This window comes from Columba livia, chromosome 2 (assembly GCF_036013475.1).
Source record: "Columba livia isolate bColLiv1 breed racing homer chromosome 2, bColLiv1.pat.W.v2, whole genome shotgun sequence".
Lineage (NCBI taxonomy): Eukaryota > Metazoa > Chordata > Aves > Columbiformes > Columbidae > Columba > Columba livia.
The window spans coordinates 63,929,087-63,946,759 of NC_088603.1; the positions used below are offsets into that span (position 1 = coordinate 63,929,087).

At 45.5% G+C, this 17,673-nt stretch overlaps 2 protein-coding genes across 6 annotated transcripts in view; one reads left to right on the forward strand and one right to left on the reverse strand.

Annotated features, from left to right (window-relative positions):
• Positions 1–10,190, forward strand: part of KCNG2 (potassium voltage-gated channel modifier subfamily G member 2) — a 61,767-nt gene extending 51,577 nt beyond the window's left edge. Inside the window, 2 exon segments of the mRNA XM_065052275.1 lie at positions 7,801–8,586; positions 8,589–10,190. Coding sequence (XP_064908347.1) covers positions 7,801–8,586; positions 8,589–8,615 — 813 coding nt within the window. The 3' untranslated portion in view covers positions 8,616–10,190.
• Positions 4,035–17,673, reverse strand: part of SLC66A2 (solute carrier family 66 member 2) — a 78,525-nt gene continuing 64,886 nt past the window's right edge. For 4 of the 5 annotated variants that reach the window (XM_065052280.1, XM_065052283.1, XM_065052276.1 and 1 more), the window contains one exon: positions 13,904–17,045. In XM_065052280.1, coding sequence (XP_064908352.1) covers positions 16,838–17,045 — 208 coding nt within the window. In that variant the 3' untranslated portion in view covers positions 13,904–16,837. Of the gene's footprint in view, positions 4,911–13,903; positions 17,046–17,673 lie in introns of those variants that run through there. The other variant, XM_065052279.1, reaches the window with a different exon arrangement.

Here is a 17,673-nt window from a genome sequence, read left to right on the forward strand (position 1 = left end):
GCCCATGAGGAGGTCACTAGGCAGTGAGAATGCAGCAGAGCCTTAAAAAGTATCCTCAAAGGAAATGTTACCAGGGTACATCACTCCTCCTTAAGTACAGCCCCTCTCTCCTGGTGCGTGGTATGATCAGACTGGGAGGTAGAGGCAGATGGCTGCTGGAGCACATACTGTTCCCTCAGGTTGCTCCCAGCCACAGTCACAGAGTCTGAGGAGTTTTAAGATGTCTTTACATCCCCCACTCGCCCCTGCCAGCCTCTCCAGTTGAGGTACTGTGCTGTTCCTGATAGGCATCTGAAAATCAGGCAAGTCGATGTTTTTCTGTTTCATAGGTATTTATGGTCTGGCTTATTTTTTATATGCTTCTTGCAGATTTTAGGTTTTGGTTGCTTTCCATAAAGTAGAGCCAGGTAACATTTTTTTCCTTCCAGCAAATACTACTGCTTTTGGAGAAGTGTGTGCTAAAAGAGGATGTAGGTGTGAGAAAACCTGGTAGAGAAGACAATATTAATGAGAGGACATTTTGTGCATCTGTAGTACTACTTACCTGCTTTCCATTTTTCCCAGAAAATCTGTTGGGGCAAAAAGCAGCAGGACAGTGGGCTGAAGACTTTATCTGTATGTGGCAGGGACAGTAAGTGAAGGAGGCAGGAAAATGGAGGGCAGCCTTAGAATGGCAACAGTAGTCTTGCCTGGAAGGTGGGTGATTGAATTCCTTCTGTTTGTGTCTTTCTCCACAACAATTCAGACGTATATGCTGAATCCATGCAGAGTACAACTGTTAAAACATCTGCAGCATTTGCAAGGAAAAGGCAGTTAAATAGGTCTAAAAGCTCAATATTTATGGCTTAGAAACCCAAGCCCTACCTACAGTATCTATCTTTGATCATGCAGTTTGAGGCTGAGATGGCCTAAAGCAGGAGACTGCTTGTGAATTGGGCAGAGTAACTTGAGGAAGCACAGCTGGTTCCTCCTGTACTGGGAGTGCCATCTGTGTCTCCTGCCTCTTCTGTCTGCAAGGGTGGACACCGGCTACCACAGTGCATAGGTGAGCTCCTCACACACATTGTCTTCTCTTCCCTTCCATTGACTCCCAGACCCGTTTCTGAGCTTTCCATGAGCAAAGCCGTTTGGCTTTGTAGTTGCACATCAGAAGAGCACTCAGAAGAGACAGAAATGCAAGGCACATGCAGGTAGCAGTATCTCCGTAACCCCTTAGCTACATGACTGCAACTGAACAGCGCAGCATGTATTTTTACAAGTTGATTAGACCCTGGCTTTGGATTTTAGCACACCCTGAAGTTACGTTCTAGTAGTTGCCATAGTATTTGGGCATCTCCCTTGTTCCTGTTGGTGTTCCATGTTTATGTGAAGCTTCACTGGCACAAAAAAAATAGCAGGCTGAGAGGTTTTGAAAAGTGGTGATTTAGGGTGTGCTGCCTTGGGATCAAAGGAAATCCAGAGAGATGAGTCTGGAGGAGGTATAGCTCCTTCCCACCTCCTTGTCCTTTCTCTTCTACAAAGACAGGTTGTACAGAAACAATTGTACAGGAGCTATCTTGTGTCCATAATATAACTGCAAACCATTTGTGACAACCCTCCCCACTTAAGGTAATGCTCTGGTTACCTTTTCTAGGAGCTGGGCTGAAGATGAAGTACAAACTTAGCCCCAGTTGCAGATCAAAGTGTGTACAGCAAGAAGCAGAGGGCTCTTTCATGGCCTCTTGGTGACTTTAAAAAGAGAAACGGTTACTTTGAACTAACAGCCAGCCAGCTCTGAGGACAAACTGTGCAATAGCTGAATCATCTTTGCTAAGGAGCACAAGAAACACCCAGAGCAGACCGGCTGCCAGTTCAGCCTGACCCTGGCTTTGATGGCAGATGTACTGAATTACAATCACCAAGTCTGTAGGTGGTCGGTGGTGAGGGGAGCGTGTCCGTGCTCCAGGGCTGCCCTTCCAGCAGTGGGTCACATCGCAAAAGTCACGCGCTCATCCTCACTGTGAAAATTGGCTGGATGCTTTCATCAGAAAATCACTTTTCATCAGAAAATTGCTTTTCATCCAAAAGTGCCAGTGTGAGCAAAATCTTTGGGTTTTGCAGGGGAGGGTACATTTCTGGTAATATTGCTGTTTTGCTGGATTTTTTCTCAGGGAAGGCTTCTTAATTTGACAGCGATAGTTGGGACGAGAGAGGGTGGTGACCCAGCACCCAGTGCTCCGGGCACTCCCGTGGGCTGGGACAGAGCCAGGTCCAGGCTCCCGTCCTGCCTGCTTAGCAGCAGGAGCTGGGTCTCACCTGAGCTGGGCAAGTGCTCCAAGTGTTGGGCTGCTGAGTAACTGGAAGTGGGCTTCTGTCCTCTGAACCTCTCTGCAGACATTGACTACAAGAGGCAGTTCAGCTTCAAGCCCAGATTGGAGGGGAACACCCTCAGCTGCTGGGCTGGGGACTGTCTCGCTCTCTGCAGCACTGCAGCCAGGCTGTGGGCAGACCTTGTGACTTTGTCTGCAGGTCCCTTGATGTTGATCTCTGGTGCAGAGACCCTGGTTACATCAGAATTTCAAGTTCCACATTAAAAAAAAAAAAAAAAGAAAAAGAAAAAAAAAATTTTATTTGATATGCACAGAGAAACGCTTGAAATTCATGGTCCAAAAGGCTCAAGTAAGAAGGGGCAAGCGGAAGAGAACAAAAGGACCATTTTAGAAATGCCAAGATTTCAAAGCTTATTTAACTATTTTTATATACAATACCTCTCATGCTTGGGTTTTTCTTTTTCTTAACGTGTATATTTGACAGGTAGGGAAATCTTCACTACAGGGGGGAAGTGGGGAGCATTGAAACTATTTGAAAGTACTGTGAAGCTGCTGACCATACAGAAATGTGTGTGCAAAGCCACACAAGAACTGGGGCGGTTAGAGGTGATCTGGCTTTTGACATCTTCTAATGCCAGGGGGAGGAGATGGCAGCAGAGCCTGCAGGAATCTAGAGGAGAGTCAGAATTCTTCTCAGGAGACCAGAGGACAAAGGCAGGGTCAAGAAGCCACACAAAAAACAGAGGAGAATTTTTCTGAGGCACAGTACAGGGGCGTACCAGGGAAAGGGATCCTGCAAGCCAAACCAAAACATTTCTGAAAGATGCCTGCAATTTTTAGACAGACAATCCAGAGCAATGAGTACAGCTGGATTTGAACTACAGTGACACTGGCATTTCTTTTTGTAATTTTCCTTTAGCCAAAGAAACCTTTGGCAAAGAAAATGTTTCTCCAAAAGAAAGATACTGCGGCTGGCTTTTTGACAGTAAATTCCTTTAAATCATATCGAAGGAGACTCACTTTAATTTGACAGCGTAGAATGAATTACTGAGACCTTCCTTCGTTCCTTTTCTTGTGCCGTGAGTTGACATTAGTATATAGCCCCAAAATCCTCTGCAAATGCAAATATTTCCCCATACTCAAGTAATTTCTGCACAAGAAAAAAGAAAAATCTACTTGCTGTTTGAAAGAAACACGTATACACACTTAAATAAACATATACATCTTGTAAAGAACAACTGTTTCCATGTATTTTTATTATACCGCTCCTTTTTGTAATCAAAAGCCCAAGATACTGTTGTTTATTTAGTGGCATGATTATATGCCCTTGTTTTAAAAAAAGACTAATAGACTTTTAATACTAGAGAAGTGCAATGGGTGGGTGTCCTTTGTGATTGCCATTCATGCTAATTTTTGTTTAGACCTCTAAAAGACAAAAAGAAATCAAATTGTTATGAAAACTAAAAAAAGTTCTCCTGTGGCCCAGTTTCATGAAGCTAGATATGAATCTGTTAGATTACAAGATGAAGAAATCTGCGTGGTATGAGAGCTAGCTATTTTGCTTACAAAAAGTAAAAAGCAGTATGTAGTTGTTAATATATGTGTTTATGGCCATGATTTGGTATAGCTTGATCTTTTTTAGAACATACAGATTTGATACAGACCTATTTTGGGCAGAATACTATCCTATTTTGTTAGGAGTTGTTTTTCTCTTATTCCAAAGGCTGATTCATTCTTGATTGTTGTTTTTTTTTTAAATCTGTTTGTGTTTCTTTCTGTGCAGTTTCATTTTGTTTTCTTGAATGGAAAAAAACTCAAAATATTAAGCAGAGTTGCAGCATCTGGTTGGACATAAATAGGTAGTTAAAAGTTTTAGAAAGAGAAAAAATGCCTTCTTTTTTTGTTTTACAGTGCTGTAATCAAGGGGAACTGCAAGGAAAAGCAGCTGCAGCTGAAAGAAACAAAGTGTAAAGAGCATAAAACACATTTTTGTTGTTTCTTTTTTTGATTTCATGTGAGGATAATAGTAGGTCATACCTAGATGATATTGAAACATGGTCCAGGGGACAGGAAGACATTTAATTAGTGACAAAAAAAAGGCCTCTGGCATGTTAATTGACACACAGGTCTGTTTTCTAAAAGCCTCTTCAGACCCTTCTTATTCTCTCTCAAGACAGCCTTCGGACAGAGCCTGGTTTGTTCATATTGCAACAGGTTAATAACAATACTAAGAATGACGAGCACTTTGCTGAAGGTAATTATGCATTAGCTAAAAGAGGGGATGGTTTCATCCCATTAAAATGAACTCTGTGTAGCAGAGCATTATCAGCTCCACTTTACTGAAGGTAAACATTTCGGCATTCACAACCTTAGCTGTCAGCTATGGGTAGTGGGAAGAGCAGAGAAAAGCCAGAGCTCACCACAAGCTCTGGATGGAGGAGATTTCAGCTTTTCATTACTGTGATGATCAAAGTTGCCAGCTTGCTCCTTCTGTGCTGGATGACCCACGCTGCAGATGCTTCCAAGCCTCTCGTGCTCGGCTGAACGAAGGTTGTTAGGCTGCTCCTGTGCCTGCGTTTTTCATATAGTTCTGCAGGAAGGCTGGAGACATAAATAGCAGAGCTGTGGGTTTGTGAACCTACACAGGATAAACATGTCAGACTGTGGGAGGGCAGATAGAGTCTTCCAAAAGTCATGCCCACTGGTAGTCTGTAATGAGGAACAATTTCCACTCCTGTTCGCTCCCACATGAAAATTCATACACAGAAGGCCTTTGGAGAGTTTCCTTTCCTTATGCACCAAATAGAGAGTGCGGGGGGAATTAGGTGGCAAATTAGCTATTAAATGCCTTAATATCTTTGTAGGTCTGTTCCAAGGCTAAATTCTCCGTAGGCTCCCTGACTTTCCTTAAACTTTTAGTGGCAAGGAAATTGTATACATGCACAGCAGAATCCAGAACTCTTACTGCCAGATAGGTCTCTTAAGGCAAGCTACATCTTAGTTTCCAAGCATGGTGGTCCAAGTAGTGATGCACCTTTCAGAGAAAGCAAATTTGCACTTGGGAGATTTTTTTTTTCTTGCCATTGCTGCTGCTTTGATCAAGCCATGGGTTCTTCCATGGGCTGTCTTCCTAACATCTCAGTGCCATCCTTTTGTGCACATGCAAAGGTAAGTAGTATCAGGAGCTGCAAATCACCTGCAGCCATTGCCCTTAGGTGTGAGATCAAGTATATCCTGATGTGAGATTCTCAGGCAGCAGGGCTCTGGGACAACAGCAGTCTGATGGCTGGTTTCTGATTAATAAGTTGAGAAGTTACAGTGGCACAGGCAGAGTCCTTCCTCTGACTCTGAGCTTTGGCTCTGGCCCACAGAGCCAGATTTGTGTGGTGGCATGAAAGCATCTTGGTTCTGTATCTGATGGAAGAGCCTGACAGCTTAATTATGCTGTTATAGGAGCACAGCCTCTAAAAATAATATGTTTTGTCCTATGTGTTACTGAGGCAGATACAAATTAAGCTCTCTGTAGTCTTCACACCTATCAAAATTAGGAAGTTAAAGACAGGCTATCTGTATCTTCTGTATCTGTATCTACTGCACTAGTAAAACTATATTATCCTTCCTCTCTGCAATATGCTTAATTAAGATCTTGACAGCAATTTCAATTGGACAAGTAATTTTTCTCTGTGTATCAGCATGACCCCCTAGGAAACAGTGGGAGGTACATCATATGCCAGCTGAAAGCAGAATACAGAAAAAAAACCATCTATAAATACAGGACACTACAACCTTTCATCATGTTTAGTACAAGAACTGTAAATGCCAGCTCTGAGCATTCCTTTTCACTTTTTTTTTTTTCCTATTGACATCTCTTCAGTAATTGCCTCAATCTCTTCTTAAGCATGAAATGGGGAGGGCTCCTTGGCATTTTGGTTATCATATTGAGGTAACACAAGGCTTTGCACTCAGTGTGATGACACTGCTCTTGCTGCTGGCAGTGCATCCAGCCACCCCCCACATTGAGGGGAATGGTGTAGTTAGTGAAGAGGGCTAAAGTCTCATCACTCCTTTGCTGTTTTCTTTCACAACAGGGGAAAAAACTGTACATAAACACTTAGAGAAGAATGAGATTAGGATGTGGTGCTGCGCAGTGAACATTTCCCTGACTCTGCCTAGCAAAAGATAACTGTGGTGAGCATGTGGGCAGAACCGTTTATAGATGTGCCAGGTTCTCCATTGGTGAAATGGGAACCAGCTGGACAGAGCCTCACTACTCTTGAGTGATGCTTTATTGCTATAATTTGGCATAGGTAAGCCAAACAAGGATTTTACATTGGTACCTAACACCTGTTGTGTCCAGTGGGACACACCCCACTACTATGGATGGATTCCTACATGCTTTCAAGAGTTTTTTTAACTATTCAGAGTCAAACTGGCTCACCGAATAAATAGACACTTCCCTTAAATAAATATACACTTGCATTCTGCCCAAAGCCCCTACAGCATTAGCACTTTTATTTGAGCTTTTACAGAGGAAACAGCACTAGCCCTATAATTGTCCACATCAAAATCTGTTTATTTAGAGAAGCTGATTATTATTCAGCTGGAGTTGCTAACAGTGATGTAGCAGACAATTGCCATAGTATTTGTGCTGTTGAATTAACAATCAAAGAGCAGCCATCACCAGCATTATTTATTGCTGTTCCAATGCGCCAAGGCTGGCTTGTTTACAGGCACCATAACTGAAGAACCAAAGTTCTCTTTATTTTCCACTGAGTGAGCCGGCACCTCTTCCAGTGCCTCAGAAAGCTTGGGGAGGGCATTGTGGTCATTAGTTGTTACAGGTGACGTAATTGAAAACGCTTATCTCTCTGGACTCTCCCTCTATTCTTGTGGTACTTTTTTCTTTTAGCAATACCTACATTTATCGGTACTTTATATAAGCTTTTGACAGTAGGACTAGTGTGTTAATAAATGTTCACTGGAATATAAAATACGTTATATTCTGTGAATAATAGATTATAGATGACTCGAAGCAGATAACATAAAATGCTGTAGGTGTTTATGAGCCATTTATATGCAATTTATTATTGATCAGGAAGCGGGGGAGGGATCTCCCATTTATTAAAAACCATGACTCCTGTTTTAATCTAAAGGCTGTTAAAGGCTCGGTTAGAAATGAAGTGTGAGCCACTGCCCTTTCAGCAGTGGGCTGTCTGGCCAGCAGCTGATACCATCACACTTAAATTCTTGGCAATCTCAGGATAGTCCTGAGCATCGTTAATTGTCCTGCAGCCAAACATGTAGCTAGTAGCTCTGGGTTTCCTTATCAGTTCCAGCTGCTCTTACCAGCAATGGTTTTACTTTGGTACCTCACAATTCGTACCCATTTCATGTGGTGCTTTCCTTTAAGAACTGCCACTCTGTTTCTTTGGTTCACTCCATGGCTAAATCTTTTTCTTCTCCCTTTCCTGTGTTTCCCACTCCTCCCCAGGGCGAGTGCTCACGCAAGTGCTATGACATCTTTGTGCTGGAGACAGTTTGCGTGGCGTGGTTTTCATTTGAGTTCCTGCTGCGATCCATCCAGGCTGAGAACAAGTGTGCTTTCCTGAAAACCCCGCTTAACATCATCGACATCCTGGCCATCTTGCCTTTCTACGTCTCTCTCATTGTGGATATGGTCTCCACGAAAAACAGCAGCAAGCCCAGTGGGGGAGCTGGGAACAAGTACCTGGAACGCGTGGGGCTGGTGCTGCGCTTCCTGCGGGCTCTGCGCATCCTCTACGTGATGCGGCTGGCGCGGCACTCGCTGGGGCTGCAGACGCTGGGACTCACTGTACGCCGGTGCACCCGGGAGTTTGGGCTCCTCCTCCTCTTCCTGTGCGTCGCCATGGCCCTCTTCTCGCCGCTGGTGTACTTGGCTGAGAGTGAACTGGGAGCCAAGCAAGAATTCACAAGTGTGCCTACCAGTTACTGGTGGGCCGTGATCTCCATGACAACTGTTGGCTATGGGGACATGGTTCCTCGTAGCATCCCTGGACAGGTGGTAGCCCTGAGCAGCATCTTGAGTGGGATTTTGCTGATGGCTTTCCCAGTCACATCCATCTTTCATACCTTTTCCCGTTCCTACAGTGAGCTGAAGGAGCAGCAGCAACGAGTAGCAAGCAGGCAGATGCGCCAGCGAGAAGAGAGCACCAGACTCCCAGGTGGTGACAGTACACAGGGGCTCAGTGTCACATTCCCACCGGGTGCTGCCGGGCAGGAGGATCAGCTCGCACTGGGGACCAGGAAGCCAAGAGAAGTTCTTGACTCTGAACAGCTGAAGACATATGTTGGCAGCACAAGAAGCAGTGGACAAGTGGGGGACGGTTCTGTGAGAAGAACCTCCTGAACTGCACAAATGAGGGGCAGACACATACAAGGTTGTCCCTAAAGACGAACTTTTGATCTTAAGGGCCCACTGAAAAGTGTCCCTAGAAAGCCTACCAAGTACAGCTCTGCGCCATCATGTTTCATAGGGCTTTCCTGTTGATCAAGCACTTTTGGCAGCCTGCAAGGAGCAGCCATTGGACCCAGCCAGCCAGGAGAACGCGAGGTGAAGCACAGCCTGTGCCGGATGCCATTCAGCGGAGCAGCCAGCGAGCCACCCCCTCCAGGCTCTGCGCCGCTCCGCATGTGAGGGGCCGAAAGAGGGGGCTCCCCGTGCCTCATGCACAGAGGGTTTGTTTCAGCAGCTCCGCCAAAGAACACAAACCTCAGACAAGCCAAAGGGGGAGGACAAGAGAAGGGCAGAAACGTCCCTTCAGCTTTCCCAGGGGCTTGTTTTTGTCTGTGTTACAGGTCAGGCAGCCCAGGCTGGGCTGCCGGCTGCCAGCTCCCACTTGTGCGCTAGCGCAGTATGCGTTATTTAGTAGATAGGCGTATTTACCACCCTAAGCTTTATATTGTAGCCCCATGACAGAAATACACAGACAATCTTCCTAACTGTGGTACTGAATGTTGTCTTGTGGGTTTTTTTTCCTTTGCTAACAGTTGGATATAACAAATACCTTTACAAATCCCACCATTTCTCCACTTTCTGTTAACTATTTCCATCTCCCATGTATCAAACAATGTGTTTAACAGATGACTAAACCTGAACTACATGCAGCCCAAGAAGGGGAGGGTGATGTTCAACCAGCAGCAAGTCCCAGCTCTGCATTCTCCTTCTCACCGGTTGTGGCTGCCATGGCTGCAGTCGTGTGCAAACAGGAGTAGTACAAAGCTGGTGAAGTCAATGAGACACCTTCAGTGGGCTCTGGACTGAGCTGCAGTGTAGCAGCTGTGCTCTACATTAGAAGTACTCTTTTTTTTTTTTTTTCCTACTAAGAAAAAGACAATTTTGTCATCTAAAAATTAGAATTATTGTTCTGGCTCTTCTTCCTAATTCTCAAAATATTTAAGCCAATTTAAAGGGAAAATGAATGGTGGCATCTGCATGTTTCTTTACTGAAACCAGCCCATGAGCTCTCCAGCCTCCTCCTTGCAGGAGCTGTGTAGCTGCTCCAAGTAAATGCACTGTGTGGGTCTTTCAGTGCTCCTGCAGGTGGGACATGACCAGGGCATGGAGGGAAATAGAGCACGACTGCCTCTTGTACCTACACCCCCATTTGTATTAAAGCCTGTGTCACCTTCCGTATTCTTCTCCTGCGAGGAAGGGAACAAAAGCTGATGTATTGAAGGTGAGATTTGTCTTTTTTTTTTTATTTTTTGCCTCAGCATATGTTGCAACACCAACCATACATTAATAAACTCCCATATTAAGCCATTCTTGATAGGGATGGAGCAAGGGAAGAGAAAAGGTTACACTTTATTTTAATAAAAATTAGAAGCTTTGTTGCTGCATGCTCGCTTCTGATGATTTGGGTGGTGGGGGGAGGCAGCATTTTACCGTGCTGCTGTGAAGCCACGCGTGCTGCTGCTCCAGCAGGGTCCCACGCCACCGGCCCTCTCTGGCCCATAGCTGCCCTGGCACTGCTCCTTTGCGGCCATACCCAGGTCAGACAGCCCCCAGCAGTGCAGCGGGGTCACTGGGCCAGGTACTGCATTTTGTTATGCAGCTCAGAGCATCCCGTGTGCTACACACATGGCTCACTGCTGAGTGCTACGAGAGATGGAGGCAGCAAAACTGAGCCCGCCACCTTGCAGGCTGCATCGGGGTCTCCAGATCCCCAGCTGTATTGAACTACAATCAAAATGGCAGGCACCATTCCCAGCCCATCCTCCCAGCAGCACATCACTCCTTGGGCCAGGTGAGCAGGGCCACAGGCTTGTGGATGGTGCCTGGGCTGACTCAGACTCCTGGCAGAGCAATACCAGGTTGACTCATGAGAGATTTTAATTGCATTATTTTTTAAAATTCTGATCCAGGCGTTTCTTGCATTAAGGCTTATTAAGGATTGACATCGGAGATACAACTTTGCATTTAGCTGACTGCAAACTAGCAAAGTGAGGATTGCTGGGGGGCAAAGTGTGGCATGGTGCTGAGGAGCAGCACTGCATTCCATGGTGGTGTTCGGGTGCACAATATGTCTCCTCATGGGGGTGAGGCACATAAATGATCGGCAACATTAGCTTACTCTTAGAAGAGCCATGTTGGAGTAGACATCCTTGCAGACTGGAAAGTTTCATGCTCACCGTGCTAACACATAATCATGAATGAATGCTGGTTTTGGCCCCACAGTATGAAAAAAACGTCAGCAAGACATCCAACTGCAGCTCAGCAGCTGTGTAGATAAACAGACTGATGACACATACTGTGTTATTGCTGTGCTCCATCAAGTTTCTATTGTCCTACAACAGCGACTTCTTTATATTTTCAAAAGGCACGTAATTAATTCCAGCACGCAGAGAGTTTTAATAAAGTGACAAAGCCCACTCATTGTCTGCTAGTCAAGGCCTGGCTTTTAATAGAGTTTCATTCTATCTATTGAGATGACAGATGAGGAAACAAATATAAACCAGGAACCTTTTAAACAAATTATTTTTGGAAGCTGCATAAAGTTGTGATGCACACATTGTCAGACATAAAAGATATCCAGAGGAGCGTGAGTTTCACCCATTATAGCTGTTGTTATGAGTGATGCTTATTACCTTTGATCAGCTGCTGGAGAACGGTTTGTTTTGTTGCATATAGTTGGTTTTTTTCTTTGACTTGGCACATGATTTAAGACCATTTATCTCTAACTGTAATAAATGTTACACTGCTGTCTGAATGCATGCCAGTGCCAGCAGGTAGTTATACCTGTTTCTTTGAAACACAGTGTAGTGCTTCATGGTTGTAGTAGTTTTGACCCAAGGAGAAAAAAAAAAATCCTCTGTCATATGGGACAGAGACTAACAAGGCATGTGAGCAAAGGTGCCTCTTCTACACAGCCATCTCAGTGGCAGCATGCATGGGCCTGGACATACAAATTCTGGCAGCTGGCAACAATCATCATCCGAAAAACAGAACTATGTTGGAGAGCTAAGGATGTGGTAACTGATAAAGGGACAGAGTTAGAGGTAATGGCACAAAGTTCAGCACAACTCGTGCTTGTACAGCACATAGGTACAGCTATCTCCTACCTCGCAGCAACGTCAATTAGGAAAAAGCACTAATTGTAAGAAAAGCCTGACACTGGTCTCATCCCCTCAGCAGTAAGCCAGAGCAGGCATGGTCTGTGGCAGTCTCACAGCAGATGCTTCAGGGAGGCAAAGTATCCTTGATTCTCACAAAGCCCAGTGCCTGCAAGCTGCAGCCTTGCAGGAGAATGAAGCCTTGGTGTGGAAAAGGAAAGAGGTGGATGGAAGGACTGATGAGTAAAGAAATCCAGCTGGTTCTGCTGGCCCATCTGGGGCTGAGCAAAGCCCCTCAGTCTCCCAGCACAGCTAAGCCAGCACCTACAAGAGCCAAACCCACATAAGCTGGGGCACAGAAGGGGCAGGACAGGGGTCTGGAAGGCCTAAGTCTGTTTTTCCTTTCGGGGCCTTTCCGGATGCTGACGTCTGCTCGGGACCTGGCTGCTTTATGAAGCTGTTTACAGGGAGATCTGCCCCTGCTCCAGGGTACGCCTCACATTTTGTTCTAGTCTCTTATTTACTGCTGTTGGCACAGGTAGCCATGCAGTGTGTTTATTTACTAGCATATTGTTGACTTGCACATTGTCTTCTTTCTGTTACAGAAAGCCACCAAATCAGCTACAGCTGTCAGTCAGGTCCTTGAAGCCTTCTTGGCGCTCAAGCCTAAACTACAGATCACAACCAAATTTAAGAAACAGCATCAGTGGGCCAACTTTTGTTTTACTACCCAGTGCCAAATTTGAGCTTTGGTTTTAATTGCATGTAACTACATATGTAGATACATGCACCCAAACATCTAAGCATGACACGTCCGTCTCTGTGGAGCTGTGGCACAGAGTGCTGCCTGCCCTGCGTGGCCAAGGGAGAGCTTCACCCCCAGGCCAGGGCAGCGGGACAGAGGACCTGCTGCTTCCCTGGCTGCTGCAGCATCTAGATGTGGCTGTGACAGCTCCTCTTTACTGAAGGACCTCCCTGCTGTCTTGTTTAGCCAACCCCACCATTCGTGTCCCCTCAGTGAGTGCCAGTGCAGCAGCCAGTAACACCAGTACTATTTGGGGTAGATGGTACAAGTACTATGAGTAAAGCGCAGGCTTGCTGTTGTAAGAACTCTTGGGCTGTTGCTCTCTGTGCTCTCCACTGCCTGCAGACTGTAATGGAGCAGGCAGGTTTTACTGCCCACCCTCTCATTTTCTTCCTCCTTTACCTGAACTTCACTTATTTACCTCCCTTTGCCCTTCCAGGTCTTGATTTTCATTCATTCCCTCCTCTCCAAGAGTGTCTCCCTTCAGTTGAGCAAGCTGTCTCTCGCACCTCTCTGCTGCCCTTCCTGACCCTCCCTGCTGTGCCCGCAGCCCTCTCTCCTCACCAACTCCCCTTCTCCAGCTTCTGCAGCTACTACACACAGCAACAGCAAACCAAACCTTCTCCCCACGCCAGAGCAGCCAAACAGCCCACAACAGCAACCCGACAGGTCCCAGAAGCCACACAGCAGACCCAAGGCTGGTCTTGACTGTCTTGCCTTGTTTTGACATCCTAAATCAACAGGGAGGGAGGTCAAGACCTCTCTTGGCACCCTGGTTCACCATGCAATGACACGCTCAGTTTCTTCAACTTCCGTGCAGAGGCTGTAAAGAGCACGTCACTCGGCATTGTCCCACCTTTGACGTCATTATGCAGTTTGCATGATATGGGGCTTTTTAAGCTACATAATCATCTGTTAGTAATCGGTTTTTACTGTGAGCATCACAAGCATAAAAGAGTTTAGTGGTCATGAGGGTAAGTTAACCCCAGGATGTACAGAAGAGCAGGGGATAGAAATCAAGAATCCCTGTAATGCATCATAACTTCAGGACAATTTACGGCTTGTGCTTACCCACTCACCGGGAACAGAAAGCATGCTAATTATTCATACAGACAATGCTCTCGACAAGCAGAGTTATAATAAGAGTTAAGAAGCATGCTTCTTATACCTGATCAAAACAAAGCAACACTGCAAATTATATATAATAAGTAATTTTTATTTAAAAAACATTGCAACCAACAGAGAAAATAAACTCCATGAAATGTACCATACATTCAAAGAGATGTATTTAAAGTAACTGATTTCTTATTCTCTGAGGTGATCAATACAGATAATTCCTGACAATTAAAAAAACAAAACCAAAGTTTTGTAACATTTTGTCCCTAAAATATCTTGCAAGATGAAGTTCAAGAGTTCCTGGCCAAGAGTCCTACCTTGCTAAATGCCACATGAAGATTACTCTAGACATGGTTTCACTGGCTTCTCTTCCAGCATTTGCAGCTCTGGTGTGAATGAGACTGGTCTGCAGAGCTTGCTGGTTTGGGTACTGATGACAGACTCAAGAATCTGCCCAGATAAAAGTCCCAAAAGGTAAAAACAAGCTGTAGTTCAAAGCCAAAGAGTTGGCCACAAGTGTGCACTACCAGGTGAAGCTATAACATACAGAAGTGTATTTCTTAACAGCCATTTATTTCTTAGATCCCCGTTTGATCGAATATTAGAAAAAGACCACCATATACAAAAATCTTATCATTACAAGTTATTAAAAAATCCTTCAAACCATTAAAACACACAAGAAAGTGTTTGTTTGCATACAGTAGAAATACAATCCTCATTAAAGCAGCGTACCAGAGAAGCCAGTTGTTAAGTAAGTTTTCAATTAGAAAAGACAAAACCCCCGATGTTCCTGTAACACAAGCAGAACATTGGAAAAAAGAGAGCAACAAAACATTCGTAGTCTGCAATGCCGGGTACATCGTCTTAGTAAGGTCACTTCAGGCCTAAAAGAGTCCGGTATCAAACAGAGTGTGGAATCAGTGCCCAGGCAGAGCGCTCTGTGCCCAGCTCCCAGAGCAGCCACTCTCCTCAGCTCTGCTCTACTCACGCAGATCCCACTGGATCTGCCGGGTAGGAGGGACTTCCCGAGGATGCCCTTCCTTCCACCTCCAGCAGTGCCCTGCCAAAGGGCAGGACAGCTTGCTGGCCCCAGGGCAGGACTTCTGCCCGCAGGTGTGGGCCTCAGCCCTCCGCCCCCAACGCGTCACCTCCAAAACCAAACAGCACATGCAGGGGGAGCCCCGATGACAGCCTGGGGCTACCTGGGGAGTGAAAGGGGCACAAGCCTGTAAAGCAGCAGAGGGACAGCCCGCTCTTCCGTGTCTTATGATGAATATTCTCAACCGAGCACCATGCAACCACTGCTGCAGCCTGCTGATGCTTCCCCTCAAGAGGACAGTTTGCCATTGATGAAGACAGTCCAGACTCAAATCATGAGGTCCTCAAATAAAACAGGGTAGGGGAAGTATCTGATTTACATACTGAACTTATTAAAGCTCAGACTTGCTGCCATCAATAAGAAAATATAAGCTCTTGGCCTAATCTTGGAGAAAAGATGATTCTCAAAAATATGTCCCAGACCTAACACCTTGCCTGTGGTCAGACAGGATTCACCCAGCAGCAGGGAGGGAGCCTCATGAAGAAGAAAGCAGCACAGGCATAGCTGTTCCTGGGCCTGTCTTGCCATGGCTGCTTCGCACCAACCAGGGCAGTTTCATGACAGCAGCTGGCAGAAGCCCAGGGGCTTGGCCACAGCTCCACACCACCTGCATCTGCTAAACATGTGCAGTTCTCAGAAAGGGCATGATGACCTATGCTGGCCAACAGCCATTGCAGACAACATCTGCATTTATAAATAAACTTTGCTCTTTCAGCTTTCTCAGTCCCTCTGTCTAACTACAGGCTGCTGATTATTCTAAGAGCCTAAAAGATCTTAAGCAACAGAAAAAGGAAAACGTGGACTCCTTCCTTGTTGAGTCAATGCAAGAAACATCTCAAAACATAAACTGATTCTTGTTTGGCATTAAACAACATGAACGTGAATCTCAGCCTCCACAAATCAAACTGTCAGATGCTAGTCCTGCTCTACAGGATACGACTTTTTCTCTGTCTCAAGCTTTCTCACTTCCCCTTCTGAGGCAACGGAAGTGGAGCTGCTTCTACCTTTGTAGCTGTCGCCATCTAGAAATGCTTGCCTGGCAATACTGGCAACACACATCTACTGGCCCCCTGAGCTTGTGAAGGACATCCTGCAACTGCAGGAGCAGTGCCGCACCCTCAGTGCAGCGTGGTCTGCTCCCAAACCCCACCGTTTCAAAGCAAGACAACCTAAGTTACCTGCAGTCTCCTGTTAGCTGCTCCTTACAGCTGATCACTCAACTGGCTGTGCCTGCTCTCAACACAGCTCCAATATTGTCCATACTCAGACCCTCTTTATCATCTCCTTGATGTGTCCACCTGTCATACTGATCCCACGGAGGGGGTGAACACCTGCCATTCACTTGATAACACATTGATTCCTTGCACTGTGTATGAGTGGTTCATTCCTGGCTGCTCACCTCTTTGCAGAGCCCCTCTCCCCTGCTCACCAGACACCCTGAAAGCTCCTGAATTTTTGCTCCAGTACTTCTTCCTACATTCTGGAGATACTGAATGCTAGCATATGCCACAAACCTTCTGCCAATAAACAGACTTTATAAATAGGTAAAAGTTTCAGACAAATTATCCTATAATTTCTGTGGTGTAACACTATTAAATAGCATTAAAAACACAAACCATCCAGCCCTTGTGATTGAATATACAAACATTTGTGAATTGATAAGGCTCAAGGTACATATGCAAAAATAAAGTGCCCCTCCCCCCACCATGAAAGAGTTCTGTACAGCCAAGTCTGAAACAGAGAGAGCAAGTTATTTAAAATGAAACCTCCTGAGCTGACGTGCAGCCAGATTTTCAATCCTTGTTCTCATTTCTGCTTTCAACTTGCCAACAGAGGAGTATTTACAAGCGGAAGAGGAACTGCCATAGCTGACTCCAACGCACTGTTGACCTGCAACCTGTCCAGCTAAGTACCTCACAGGGCCTTGGTGCTGGCTGGGTGTGTAGTGTGGGACACGGGCTTCTGAGGGTAGTAGCTGTACAAGTAAGCCTGCAGCAGGATAGCGATGTCCACAAAAACCTGCAGGAGTCCACAGATGGAGAACTGAAAAGGAGCCTGATTCAAGATGAAGTAAAGAGTCTTGAACGTGTCCCCACTGGTCCACATCAGCACCATCTTGACACTAAAAGACAGAAAAGAAGGGAACAGTATTAACTGAGAAGAAATTGGCTTGTGGCTAGCCCTGCCGTGCCAGTGGATCCCGCCTACTTCAGCAGTGGGTTGGGACCCCGCTCGACTAGGGCAGGCAGCGTGCTGAGCCAAGACGTGTGGCCACTGTATCAAATTCTCTACCTCACAAACTGCAGCACTCTTATCTCAGCAATTACAGCTCCAAATACCTGTGGCTATGAAAGTATCCAACATTTTAAAATATCCAGCTAGGATATTTGACTCAGCAGTGCTCTGTAAACATGACTGCCACAGGCTGACAGCACTGACCATTATAAACCAAAGTAATGGAGTGCACAGGAAACAAAGGCAATTCATCCCAGCAATTTTGTGCTCATGCAAGGTGAAGAAACACATAGACTGCTCTCTCATGCATGCACACTTTTTTAGCGTCTGCTGAAACAAACATTTCTGATAGGTATAAAAAAACATTTTTTATTGCAGAAAATGCAAAACCCAAAGAAACCCCAGAAAGACAGATTGTTCAGTAGTACAGAAAGAGGGGAAACAACATGCCTGCAGCTGTTACTGGAAGGATGAACAGCACTAGGGATTTTTATCAAGGACACAGATCAAGAGCA